This window comes from Mytilus galloprovincialis, chromosome 2, assembly GCF_965363235.1.
Source record: "Mytilus galloprovincialis chromosome 2, xbMytGall1.hap1.1, whole genome shotgun sequence".
NCBI lineage: Eukaryota > Metazoa > Mollusca > Bivalvia > Mytilida > Mytilidae > Mytilus > Mytilus galloprovincialis.
The window spans coordinates 27,132,519-27,148,034 of NC_134839.1; the positions used below are offsets into that span (position 1 = coordinate 27,132,519).

General features: G+C 31.6%; 2 protein-coding genes across 2 annotated transcripts in view; both read left to right on the forward strand.

The window, feature by feature from the left end:
- The window catches only part of LOC143063279 (L-proline trans-4-hydroxylase-like), a 70,241-nt gene that overhangs the window by 13,288 nt on the left and 41,437 nt on the right, over positions 1 to 15,516 (forward strand). The gene's annotated exons all lie outside the window — the stretch shown is intronic.
- The window catches only part of LOC143062011 (caspase-3-like), a 29,731-nt gene continuing 21,658 nt past the window's right edge, over positions 7,444 to 15,516 (forward strand). The window contains exons 1-2 of the mRNA XM_076233863.1: positions 7,444 to 7,530; positions 8,960 to 9,170. Coding sequence (XP_076089978.1) covers positions 7,444 to 7,530; positions 8,960 to 9,170 — 298 coding nt within the window. The remainder of the gene's footprint in view (positions 7,531 to 8,959; positions 9,171 to 15,516) is intronic.

Below are 15,516 nucleotides of genomic sequence, written 5' to 3' on the forward strand. Positions count from 1 at the left end.
TTACTTCCTCTGAACTAACTTCAACTGTGCTTTGCCTTATCAATGCGTCCCAAATATAATTTGGTACGCCTTCTATCATCTTTAGATCTTCTAATGTCAAGGTACCTTTAATTTTTCTTGCTTTCATAATTAGATTGGCTCTGGCCTCCCCTATGTCTCTAATTCCCATTAACACTTCTTTTGTCGCAGTGTTGATGTTAATTGTCGACATCTTCACATTTATTTAATACACAATGAATACCTCTATATTAAATAAATTTTAAGACAGCATTAAATATAACCAATTTGTATATTAACTGTAAATTGTTTGCCAATTTCACAACTATTATTATTTTTATTTTACTAAGACAGAAAAAAAATAATAATATTGTTTAAAATACGGCCAGCACAGCTGACTCACTAAACACAATTCATTCTTTAACACGACAAGCATCGCTACTCAATTAATTTTAAATACGGCCAGCACTGCTGACACGATCATGTATATTCATAAAAAAAATAGTTTATTTAAGATTCAGTTTATCTTCTAATGCTATTATGCTTTATCTCAAGTATGCTCAATCAAAAAATTTACTTTAATCAATATGATTATTCATAAATATATATTTACATCTATAGTATGAAGACGACTACAACAAAAATAACACCAAAAAACACAGCACAGATAAATATAATAACCAAGTATATATGTAGAAAAAATAATAATAAATCTTTATTTCAATGTACAACAATTAGACTTATATAAATATTTTGAATATATATATATATATATATAATTGGCATTTAAATTTACTAGCTAATGAAAGCAGTAAATTGCGTACTTACAGGTTATTTAAATCAAATTATTGTACTGAAAAATATTTAAGTATTACTATGCCCGGTAAATATAGAATTTCATATGCTAAATTTAGAGCAGGTGGGTAAACATTCACAATTAATTCTCCATAGGCGGTAATGGTAACGTTTTCCTCCGTTGCTCAGTCCATATCGTTTACTTGAACATGTATGATGGCTCATATCGAAGCTGATACATTTATACATGTCTGGTTAAATTTTCGGGGTGGCAAGTGAGATTACTTTTTTCGCAAATTGCTGGACCCCGGAAGATGGTGAAAAATGTCACTCTCCTCATGAAATAATCCTAAAATTCTGATCATAAAATTCAATAAAAAAATTGTCCTTTCTAATAATTTATTTCAGGTCAAATCTACATATTTCTTTTCTCATCACATCAGCTCTATAAAACAGTTCTTATTGTTCATTTATGTCCATTTTTAAAATCACAGCATCCACAATTGTATGGCGGATTAATATTTTTTTTAATTACGTCATCTGAGTTCCCCATCTCAAGGTCTATTAGGGATCCTGACCCAGGTGTGACTCCGATTAAAATTGAAACTGGCAGATATGAAGGTATAGATGTAAATGAAAGGTTTTGTTTTAATTGTAGAAAAAATTTGAATATAATTGAAGATAAAAAACATGTTTTATTAGAATGCCCAGAATATGCAGATTTGCGAACGATATTTTTGAACAGTGTATGTAATATAGAAAGTAGTTTTAGTAATTTAAGTAATGAAGAAAAGTTTTTATTTATGTTTCATGATGATAGAGTTTGTTGTTTTACAGCCAAAATCTGCCATGAAGTACGTTTTAAGAAAAAGTGTATTTTATACTCGTAATAAGTGTATATAATGGTTTTTAATAATATGGTGTTTTATGCTAAGATATATTGATATATGTTATAGATGTAATATAAATGTATTTAAATCTGTGTTTTTACAGTCTCTCGATCAAAACTCTTTTTAGAGTGGCTCTTTTATAAATTGTTTATATTATATTGTGTTTTACATCAAATGTTTTAAAGAGGTGAGACCCTTATAAATTATTTGTTTGTTTGTTTTGTTTGTTTATATATAGCATCAAACTATTATCTTTCTTGCTTTGTAAAATTAATTTATATATCTTCAATTACTGACATGTATATAACGCAACCTGAATATATAATGTGGTATACTATTATTATATACCCCAAGAAAAATCGAATACACACACTGTAATAGTATCTGCAAATTGCTCAATTATGTCTATTTACTAATACTTTTTATTAGTTTAAATTAAACAAACAACATACACTAGGACAGCACTACTGTCTCAAAAATTATATTTTTGAATTTCGATAATTGGCCAGTACATAGACTCAGATTACATAAAAATTTGCCAAAAGACAATTTCAATCTTTTGATGTTTTGTTTTTATAATTGTCTCCCTTTTCGTGTAACAAACTGGTTTTTTGTTTTGTTTTTATAATTGTCTCCCTTTTCGTGTAACAAACTGAAATTCAGGTCATACGGTTTATATTTCATTTGTTTTCACCTTTATTCAAGTGAAATGAGTATATTTAATTTAATGATTCAAATTTTTATTGGTAATGGTGTGGAAATAATGCGTGAATATTTAATTCACAGGATTGACAAATTTGACCCGCGAAAATCAAAATTTCAACACGACGAGTTTCGCGTTGAAAAGACTTGTTTCCACCTGTGTCAGTTACTTTTACATCTGACACCAGTAAAGTGTTTGTGTGGGCTTGCTGATACCTTACCAACAATAACTGTCAGATTATCGTGGCTTCTATATATTATCTAGACTTCTTGTAGGAGCTGTGTAACACACCTCTGACATAGACCATCGGCTAACAGTGGCGTAGCTAGTTCATTTTTACGTGAACGTCCGAACCTCGGTAATGGGTCTGAATGCCAAAACGGTTCCAGGCCAAAACAAAATACACTGGAAGTTGATAAGCAGGGACAAGCCTCCGGAATTTTTAGAGTAATAAAGAATGTCATAAAATTCCTGTCATTGAAAACTCACCAATAACAACATTTTTTAGATTCAATATAATTTATTTTTTATGTTTAATCTATTTTTGTGTTTAAATAAAATTGAGAATGGAAATGGGGAATGTGTCAAAGAGACAACAACCCGACCAAATAAAAAACAATAGCAGAGGGTCACCAACAGGTCTTCAATGTAGCAAGAAATTCCCGCACCCGGAGGCGTCCTTCAGCTGGCCCCTAAACAAATATATACTAGTCCAGTGATAATGAACGCCATACTAATTTCCAAATTGTACACAAGAAACTAAAATTAAAATAATACAAGACTAACAAAGGCCAGAGGCTCCTGACTTGGGACAGGCGCAAAAATGCGGCGGGGTTAAACATGTTTGTGAGATCTCAACCCTCCCCCTATACCTCTAACCAATGTAGTAAAGTAAACGCATAACAATACGCACATTAAAATTCAGTTCAAGAGAAATCCGAGTCTTGATGTCAGAAGATGTAACCAAAGAAAATAAACAAAATGACAATAATACATAAATAACAACAGACTACTAGCAGTTAACTGACATGCCAGCTCCAGACTTCAATTAAACTGACTGAAAGATTATGATTTCATCATATGAACAGCAGGCACAATCCTTCCCGTTAGGGGTTTAGTTTCATACCATCATAACATATATGAGAAGAACATAAGCCGTGTCATGCCAACAACTGTTTTTAGAATAAAGGTGTTTAGTTCCGATGCAAAGACCTTATCAGTGACTCAATATTAACGCCAAAATATGCAATCTTTAATGACTTGACAACAGTATCGTAATTATATCCCTTCTTTATAAGTCTATTCAAAGGTTTTGTAAGTTTCTGAGGTGAATACTGACACCTTTGTGCTTTATAAAGAATATTTCCATAAAAAATTGGATGTGAAATACCTGAACGTATTAGAAGTCTGCATGTTGAGCTATATTTACGAATGATGTCTTTATACCGATGATAAAATTTAGTAAATGTTTTGATTAGTTTGTGATATCGAAAACCCTAATGTAATAATTTTTCAGTAATACATAAATTTCTCTCGTTAAAATCTAAAACATTGTTACATACACGAGCGAATAGTACAAGTTGAGATATATAAACACCGTAAGATGGTGACAAGGGAACGTCACCATCTAAAAACGGATAATTAACGATAGGAAATGAAAAATCATTCCTTTTATCATAAATTTTAGTATTCAGCTTTCCATTAGTGATATAGATATCAAGATCGAGAAAAGGGCAGTGGTCATTGTTAGTATTAGCTTTATTTAAAGTAAGTTCAACAGGATAAATTTCATTAATATACATACTGAAGTCGTCATAATTGGGAGCCAAAATATCATCCAAATATCTAAAAGTATTATTAAATTTGTTTATCAGATGTTGTTTCGATGGGTCTTTGCTTATTTTTGTCATAAATTGTAACTCATAACAATACAAAAACAGGTCCGCAATAAGTGGTGCACAGTATAAAAATCTATTTAGAATGAATCTAATTACGGTCATTGGTTTAATTTGGAGTAAACTATGATTAAAGGGAGCCGTGGATAACCTTCAATCATTACCGAAGCAGTATGCGTGGTCTTTCATTTAGAATTATTTTACTTTATGAAAACAAGATGGATTAATCGCAGAAAAGTGTTCTCGACTTCTTTCGTAAAATGTTTTCATCTGAAATTGAACCTAGCAGAGCGATGGCTTCTGCATCTGTCGATCTGATTTAACAACGTAACTAGATCTTACAAGTATTTGAAAGCTTGCAATATGTTACTAAACGGTGACCAGATCGTCTGACTTAAATCGCGCTAAAACTAAAATAGGAACGAAAAAAAAAATGGCTTCTGAAATTAACCATGAAAAAAAACACTTCAAGGAAGTTTAAGTGAATTCGACGAAGGTTTAACAAAGTAATTGTTATGTAATAAATTTTAACGTCAGACTGTAAAGGCAAAAAAGATAAAAAAAAAAAATAAAAAAAATACGGGAAAACTCATCATATATAATTTCGTCATTATGCTCTGGATACTCGTTTGAGCATAAACAGTTTTTGTCCAGCTACCGTAAAATTTCACAAATGTTTAACAAAGTTATTTATATCTTAAAACTAAAACAACGTAATGAACCTGCATGTACATAGTTATGATATTGGCAATGCCGACGAAATTTACGATCAAAATAGCTCGCTTTCGCGACATAAATGTCAATGGCTCGACAAAAAATGAAAACCACATATCGAATCTTAGCTCATAAGGAATTGCTTAAAAGAATTAAAGAGAGAGAGTATAGAATTAACGGTAGATTTAGAATTTGACAGTAATAATATGAAACTAATTTTCGTCACTTTTATTCGCAATTACAAGCCATCGAAGAAAGAATTAGAATGTTGATGTACTGTTAACCAATACCTTTATTTTTATTTATAGGAAAATGTTTTTTTTTACCAAATTCAAGTGTACGCACGGGCGTTTTGACGTAAACGTAGCTACGCGCATGGCTAAGGAGATAAACTTCTCCTGAGAGTAGGAGTACCTCTGAGATTCACTACACTAACACGGTTCCAAATATTTTTTTATGTTTTGCCATCATGAATTATGCCTGACAACTAGTCTCTTTTGCCAGTGGGGGCATCTGTGTTCATTTATTATATAATGTAACATTAGATGTATTACAATTTAGTAAAACCAACAAAGTGTCTTATGAAAACTTACCAAATATTGACTTTAAGTCTTCCATTTCAGGTACATACTTTGAATCAGCTCTGTTTTATTTGGTCTCCAGATTCTTTACATGTATATGCGAAAAAGAGTTCACATCATAAATTTAGTTCACCTTGTTTTAATTATCCAGAAATAATTTTGTCTAAATAAGTACATGCATATATTTTATTCTGTCTTTGGACTTTGTACTTACTTAGGCAATCAAAAAGTACATATATCTGTTAACAATTGATATCTGCCCAAGATTTTAAATTCATAATTACATATTTATTTTATTTTTTCAAACAGCTATTTATAGGTGTTGAAAGCCCAACCACATTTGACCTTAATTAACTGTAAACAATAGGTATCATATGCATGATGGAAATTGTTTTAAGGGGGGATAATTCCACTTAGACGTTATGACATATATCAACGACATGCCAGATTGTACATCTTCAGATGTAAGGTTGTTTGCGGACGATAGCCTGGTGTACAGGAAATTAGAAATCATGAGGATGCTGCAACTCTACAGAGAGACCTCATTGCTCTGGAACAGTGGGAACACAAGTGGCAGATGTGTTTCCATCCAGAAAAGCTCACAGGAATGAGGATATCTAACAAGCGTAACACCCTGCAAATAACATTCACCTTGCACGGACTAGTTGTTAATAACGGAAAGTACCTTGGAGTTACCATTAGTCAAGACCTACAGTGGAATAAGCAAATTAATAACACCACAGCAGGAAAAGCAACAAGGACCCTCGGTTTTCTCCGCAGAAACCTGGGCCGTTGTAAGCCGTCTGTAAAAAAACACAAGCCTATTGTGCACTCATCAGACCATCGATTGAGTACGCTGCCACAGTGTGGAACCCCATCATACCACCTTGATCAAAGACATTGATCGGGTACAGCGCAAAGCAACACGATTTGTAAACAACCAGCACACAGACACTTCCCCAGGATGTGTCACTGGACTATTAGACCAACTCCAGTGTTATCCCCTACAGCATAGACGAATGAAACAGCAACTCGTACTTTGCTACAAGATAAAGAACCAACTAGTAGCGATACATCCAGATATCTACTACACACCTGAGAATAGCAGAACAAGGGGTGGCAATAGCATTAGACAGATAAGAGCAACAACGGAAGTTTACAACAACTCCTTTTTTCCACGCTCTATAAGAGACTGAAACCTACTGACAGACACAGTAGCAGCTGCACAAACACTCGAAGAGTTTAGGGCCAGATTAGCTAGTGTGCCCTGCACCCGGATGCAGCCTAACTAGACAACAGCTTGCCAAATTGTACAGTGTATATAGTTTTAATTATTTAGTTAATATTTAATTTTTATTTAATGGCGAAGAATCCTGTTTTACCGAGCGGAGTTAGTTTATCACTCAAATATAAATATGAGGTCAACTCCTTAACGGAAGAAGAAGAAAAAGAAATATTCCCCAAAACAATCGTAAATGTGAAAAATGCGCAGATGGTTCAGTTGGAACCGAGTTCCACTGTCTTTTTATTTGTCAAAATGACACGATAATGGATCTCCGAAAAAGATTTATTTCACAATATTATTTGAATATTCCATGCGGAGCTGAAGTGTGTGGTATGCTTATACTATGTCATGCAGAGTTACTTAAAACTTGTCTCTGTTCAATAAAAAAAATTAGTCCAGTATCTTCTCTATTCCCCATGTTTTTGTATTAACATTGTTCATTGTAGATTAGTTTGCTTTTTTTTTATATTGTATGAAATTATGTTTTGTGTTTTGCTTATTTTGCACACTTTTGTGCCTGGGATGTTGAAATAAAATCTTGAATTCTTGCCTTAAGCTTAAAACTAGAATTTTTTTTTTGCAGATGGCAGAGAAAGCAGCTGCTATACCCAAAGCACCAAAAAGTAGGTTTAAACAATTGGAAGAAGTTGCACAGAAAAATCATATGAAGGTAAATGTAATTTTGCATATCATAATATTTGGATATTACCTTAAATACACCTATTTGAATGGTGCTTAATTTCGTTCCAAACAAACTTGAGATATTAAAAATATACAATATCTCATATCAGATAAAAGAGGCAAAGGATAACAAAGGGACATTCAAACTCATAAGTCGAAAATTAACTGACAACCCCATGGCTAAAAGAAAAACAAATCAGACAAACAACAGTACTCAAAACACAACATAGAAAACAAAACACTGTGCAGTATGAACCCACACAAAAACTAGGGGTGACTTCATGTGCTCTGGAAGGGTTAGCTGTTCCAAACTCTATATTGTTTTATTACATGCCTCGTTATAAATGAAATGCTAAAGCTACCTAAGGTGCAAGTAAAATTAATGTTTTGGCTGTTTAGAATTAGTCTCATCTGAGTTTAGATGGTGTTGAAAAATTTCTGTATTTGTCTTTTTAACAAATCTGATGATGTCACACACACTGGAAATGGTTGAACGATAATTTTCATTTCTGATCCGTAGTCCAATCAGTGTCTGTTCTTCTTAGATTATTTATTACAAGATGTCACAATAATACATAAAAATATATAATCATGTTATGACAATTTTTCATCGAAATACATTTGTATTCTTATATCTTAAGATCCAATCAAGTACTTGGTATTCAGTCTTTCATATATAGGTGTAAGTAAAAACAAAGGAATTAATGGAAAGCAAATGTTAGAAGAGAGGCGAAAGATACCAAATAGATTTTCCAAATCATAAGTCGAAAATAAACTGACTGCCAGGGCTAAAAAAGGAAAAGGACCAAAACGACAAACAACAGTACACAAATCACAACATAGCAAACAAACAACTGAGCAAAACAAACCCCACCAAATAAACCGGGGGTAATCTCAGGTGCTCAAATTGCACTTGACCCGATTCAACTTCACTTCGTAAACTCCAAATAAATTCTGTTTTGGTCTCTATTTTGTTTGAAAAATGATCAGTGAGCAATATAAAAAAATTAAATAAAATGAACGATGGAAGGTTACTTTTCGGGGAATGAATTTATCAATCTAGTATTCGGCATTTGGATGCTTTAAATATGCTTTTTTTTTCGGAAGAACAGCAAACCAGAGAACAGATTAAAATTTTAATTCAAAGATATGGTTAAAAAATATAGAATTGAGCAAAACTGAACCACAAAAAAAAAGTAAAAACAATATTCGAATACAAACAAACAATGGAAGAACGTGTATTGTCCTTGGAAACAAAACAAAAAGTAATATAGTCACTTAATAACATTCAGCGCTAGCGTATCGGAAAATGTTTAAATCATTTAAAAAACGTAGACTTTGATATCCAAATATATATCTTTTTGTGGTTATACATTTGACTGACTTTCATTCATGTACAAATTATATTTACTATGTAGATAAAGTGCGATTTTAAGCAGGAAAATAGCGAGTTTGTTGCCACGATTATCTTTGGAGATGAAGAATACACTGGCTCTGGATCTAGCAAAAAAACCGCTAAGGATAATGCTGCCAATGATGGCTTAATGAATACGAAATATAACGAAATCAAAACTGAAAAGACACAGGTGACAAAATTAAACGAACTGTGTCAAAAAGACAGGAATGTAAGTATTCAAAATACAAGTCAGGATAGATTAAAAATAAAAACAAGACATAATTTTTATGAAATTGTATATGCTTAATAATATTGTGATAATTTTTCTATCGGTAATAGCATAACGTTATCACGTATAGTATTAAGTATTTATCTGAAGAAGTTGAACGTTTTTTCTAGTTTAAAGGGGCATTAGCTGTCAAATGTATATTCGGCGATTTAACTCAAATTCTAATATTTGATTTATAACATACTAAAATGTATATCCAAATTATAAAAAGTATAAAATAAACAATTTACAAGGCATAGGCTGGATAATATGTATAATCGCTGTGTGTGTATTCTAGTCTAAATTCCATCTAATTAGCTATCGAGTTGACCTCCGAATACGGTCGAAATACACAATATACACATATATATATAGATAGCAAACTCGTGCAATTAGATTTTTCTAGGTCTGTTTAATTTCATATTAAAGGTTGAAATCATATGAAAATCATCGTTTTCACCTGTATAAGAGTGAGTTTTTAGTGGATCGAAACAGTCACATGACCATTTGGTGCGTTTATAGTTAGTTGGTTTAAATTTATTTCTCTTAATATATTAAGAAGCATGATAACATTCGAAATTTAATTTAGAATCCAATTTTGAAATTTGATATCGCAATGCTGTTGATAAATGAAATGTTTTCAGTACTGGACTAATATTTTTAAAGGGTGTCAAATACCGAAATCTAATGGATATTGGACGAACGAGTCAAATCATATTATTTTAAAAGCATTGAAAGTTTCTTATTTTATTTTAAATAGAAAGAAAATTACTGCATGGCAACCGGTCCATTTCAATATTTTAAAGGCAACAGTAGATTAGTAGATTAAAAACATTCAAACTCATTTATAATATAAAACGCAAGAATGAGGGGATTGACGATGAACCCATCCTGGTAGATCCGGCGTGTCCACAAGGCTATGTCTGTTGTTGCGCACACATTTATTTAGCCAGACGTGTATTTCATTTGGAAAGGACTGATTCAGGGCAGATAAATTAAATTTTGAAATGTTATCAATGTACAATGTATTTTTATAAATTTTAACTGCTGAATCCCAATTATTGTCCCGTTAACCAATCATAAAATTGAGAATGCAAATGGGGAATGTGTCAAATAGACAACAACCCGACCATAGAACAGACAACAGCAGAAGGTCACCAATAGGTCTTCAATGCAACGAGAAACTCCCACACAGGAGACGTCCTTCAGCTGGCCCCTAAACAAATATATATACTAGTTCAGTGATAATGGACGTCATACTAAACCCCGAAATATACACAAGAAGAGACTCCTGACTTGGGACAGGCGCAAACATGTGGCGGGGTTAGACATGTTTTTGAGATCTCAACCCTCCCCCTAAACCTCTAGCCGATGTAGAAAAGTAAATGCATACCAATACGCACAGTAAAATTCAGTTGAAGAGAAGTCCTAGTCCTATGTCAAAAGAGGTAACAAAGAAAATAAAAAAAATGACAATAATACATAAATAACAACAGACTTCTAGCAGTTACTGACATGCCAGCTCCAGACCTCAAATAAACTGAAAAATTATGTCTTCCTCATATGAATATCAGGCACAATCCCTTCCGTTAGGTGTTTAATATTATACCATCATAAAATATAACCCGTGTCATGGCAACAACTGGTTTTAAAATAAATGTGTTTAATCCCGATGCCAATATCCTATAAGTGAATCAATATTATAGCCAAAATATGCAATCTTTAATGACCTGACAACAGTCTGTTTAAAGGATTTGTTAGCTTCTGAGGTGAATTCTAACATTTTTGGGCTTTGTAAAGAGTATAACTATAAAAGATTAGATGTGAAATACCTGACCGTATGCGATGATAAAATTTAGTAAATGTTTCGACTAGTTTGTGATATCGAAAACCCTTGTGTAATAATTTTTCAGTAATACATAAATTTCTCTCGCTAAAATCTAAAACTCGCAGGAAGATTAGTTTTTACTAATGGGATCATCCTCTTGAAATAAAGATTATTTATTTATTTATTTATTTAAACGTTGTTATACATACACGAGCGAAGTTGAGATACATAAACACCGTAAGATGGTGACAAGGGAACGTCACCATGTACAAATGGATAATTAACGATAGGAAATGAAAAATCATCTCTTTTATCGGAAATTTTTGTATTAAGATTTCCGTTAATGATATATATATCAAGATCGATGAAAGAGCAGTGGTCATTGTTAGTATTAGCTTTATTTAAAGTAAGTTCAACAGGATAAATTTCTTTAGTATACATACTAAAGTCGTCATTATTAAGAGCCAATATATCATCCAAATATCTAAAAGTATTATTAAATTTTTGTATCAGATGTTGTTTCGGTGGGTCTTTGCTGACTATAGTCATAAATTGTAACTCGTAGCAGTACTAAAATAGGTCCGCAATAAGTGATGCACAGTAAGTCCCCTTTGGAATTCCGATAACTTGACGATATACGGAATCTCCAAAGCGAACAAAAATGTTATCTAGTAAAAATTCAAGGGCAGATTTAGTATCAAAGCATGTTCAATTGACATAGTTCTTTTGTTTATTGCTACTTAAATGTGACCTAAAAGAGTTTGAACATATGTATTCGCATTCTGACTTTTTAATTGCCCATTTAATTAGGTGTGTGATTTTTTTCTTAATGAGAATATGAGGCAAAGTGGTATATAGGGTAGAAAAATCAAAACTTTGAACAGATTCAAAATCACCAATATAAGCATGCAATTTATCAAGTACCTCCAACGAGTTTTTAACACTCCAAAAGTAATTAATTCCATTATTTTCAAAGGCCTTATTTGAACAATTTATTATCAGGTTTTTTATTGTACCAAGTGTACTGGTAAGAAGAATATACAATTTAGTAGTGGAACAATGGCTTGAAGACGAAATAAATCTCTCTTTGTAAGGTGTTTTGTGTAGCTTCAGAAGCAAGTACATAGTTGGGACTTTCATTGTAATTGGTTCTGCTTGTAAAGAGGTAGCTAAAAGTTTATGTTTGTGTCATGTTGTAAAAATGCGTGAAATTGTGAATTTTAGCATTTTCCTCTTTTTTTGCCGTGTTTTGTATCAACAGTCATTATTTTTATGAGTAATTAAGTTTCAATATTTTTATTACTCTAGAAGTGCATTTTAGTCGTAAAACAAGATTTTGATCAATTTTTTAAATAATTTTATAAAAGAAATGTATAAGTCGTTTTAGCGTTACTAGAAAATATTTATGGATTAAGATTAGGATTAGGTCGTGAGAATACTTTTTGACAACAATGGTCATCAATGTAATTTATTTGTCAACACCCAAACTGTATATAGAGTGAATAATGTCAATTAACACGAAGTCTTAATTTAATCTGCTTTTAAAATGTTTCATTGTTTGGAAACTATTTGTTTATAAGTACCTTTTTCTATTTTCATTGGTCAAAACGTTTCTATGATCATGTTTTAAAAAGGTAACTTTTAAAACGAAAAAAAAAGAATAAAAACAGAGAGAACCATGTGACGCACCGGTTCGCCCGCTCTCGATCTACGAGAAGTGGCGGGTAAATGTATGTTCACGGTTGCCATGATTACTGTTTTGTAAATATGCTTTATGAACTGTTAATGTATATATGTTGGATGGAAACCTAAAGTATGTGAACGTTCATGTATCCAGTCTCGTATATTGATTAATAACAACTTTCCTGTATGGACCTTCTGTCATCTAAACCGGGCCTAAATTGTTTGGATTGTAAAATACTGTTATTCATCTCCGACGGACAATAGAGTTAACAAAAACGAAACACACCAACAAAACAACCACATTGTATAATCGACAATTCTAATTACGACAATTTAGGATTTTCTATTCCGTCAAATAATAAGGAAATTATAAACATGTCATTTGTTTATACAGATGTCGTTTTCTGAAAATGAAGTCAGTTGGAATGTTGGTGAATTGGTGATTTCTTTTTTCAGAACCTCAATGTAAAATTTACGTCAAACAATAATGATATTATTAGCAGCTTTATCGGCCGGGGCAAAAACAAATTCCTTGGCTAGTTCTTTTAGTTTATGTTTGATATGAGAAATAGGGTTTTTATGGTTGTTGTTTTATTTAAAAGAGTAAAATGTTCTTTAAAATGTTGAGTATATATCAACTATGTTCATTACTGAATTAAAAAAAGAGTACAAAGATTTTTTGTCAGCTTTTCCCCGTTTTATCCATTTCAAACAGTGAGTACGGAGTAAGTCGTGGATGATATTACGACACTCATTCCAATTAATAATTGACAGGGGACGATATGTTAATTAAATAATACCTTGAGACTATAATTGTAAAGCATACATCTGATATATGTCAGGAATAGGAGAGGACCTAAAACTGTCCCTTGTGGAACTCCCGATAGCAAATCTAAATGAGTAGATGTATGTCCTTCTATGACAACTGACTGGGTTCTACTTGTTATATATTATATTTTGTAGTGCACTGTATCATAATTATATGATCAATCGCCCCGTAAGATTTATCGTTGACTATTTATTCAGTCATTTTATACTGTTTATACGTATATATATTCTATATACGCATTTTCCATGTTAAGACGATGCAATGAAAATAAGCATTGCATCATCTTAACATGTAAAATAAGCATTGCATCATCTGAACATGGAAAATAAGCATTGCATCATCTAAACATGGAAAATACGTATATAGAATATCCATACAATACATACAGACTATATATCGAAAACCAATATATTTTACGTACATATAGTATACTTCGATTCTAATTAGATCTTTTCAGATTGAAATCTTCCAACTTTATTGATGTGTCCTGTTATGATTATACTTAAGAAAATACGTTTCTTTGCAGTTTATAATCCACAAAAAAACCCCAAAAAAACAGACCTTTTCACAGAATCGAACATATTCATTTTCATGCAGTGTATAGTGCATACAAAAAGCACAGGAAAAACATACAGTCAATAACTAAATATAAATTTTTAACTTCAGCATCTGTTTCTCGTACTATGTTTTGTAAAAAATATTTCCGTTCTCCATTTATACTGTATACCTTCCAACAACCTTTTCTTTTACCTGTGTACATTATTCTATTTGACGGCAAGGTTATTGTTAACTGAAATTATTAAACATATCACAGCGGTATACTACTGTTGCCTTTATTTATTCACCCCTTATTGATTTTGTATTACATTGTGTCATAGATGAAATTTATTCGTTCTGTGTATGCTCACTTGTGTTTATATGTCTTCTGATTGAGTTTAAAATTTAAAATTGATAGTTTATAGTGTGTCTTTCTATGTTGTGATGTAACACTATTGTTTCGGGTAAGGATGAAGGTTGGTACCTATTTTAAAACGATTAAACTCGCTGCATCTGTTTGCACCTGTCCTAAGTCAGAAACCTGATGATCGGTAGTTGTCTTTTTTTTTTATTTAAATCATAATTCCTCCAAATATTTTTTCTCAATTTGTGTTCCCATTTTGTTATTCGGTTTCTATTTCCTTATTCTGTTTCTATTTCCTTATTCTGTTTCTATTTCTTTATTCGATTTTCATTTCCGTATTTGGTTTCTATTTCTATTTCCTTATTCGATTTTCATTTCCTTATTCGGTTTCTATTTCCTTATTCGATTTTCATTTCCTTATTTGATTTCTTTTTCCTTATTCGGTTTTGTTTCCTTATTCGGTTTCTATTTGCTTATTCGTTTTTTTTCCTTATTCGGTTTCTATTTTCTTATTCGATTTTCATTTCCTAATTCAATTTTTATTTACTTATTCAATTTTCATTTCCTTATTCAGTTTCTATTGCCTTATTCGGTTATTATTTCCTTATTCGATTTTCATTTCCTTATTCGTTTTCTATTTCCTTATTAGATTTTAATTTCCTTATTCAGTTTCTATTTCCTTATTTAGTTTCTATTGCCTTATTCGGTTTCTATTTCCTTATTCGATTTTCATTTCCTTATTTAGTTTTTTTTTACTTATTCGATTCTCATTTCCTTATTCGGTTTCTTTTTTCTTATTCGGTTTCTTTTTTCTTATTCGGTTTCTATTTCCTTATTCGATTTTCATTTCCTTATTCAGTTTCTGTTCCTTATTCGGTTTCTATTTCCTAATTTGGCTTCTATTTCCTTAGCAAGCTATAAAGGACCCAAAAAAAGACTACTGTAAAACAATTCAAACTAGAAAACCAACGGTCTAATCTATATCAAAACGAGAAACAATTTTGAGTAAATAATTTTTGATAAAAAAAAATTTAAGGAAAAAACATTTTTGAGTATAAATTTTTTTTGTG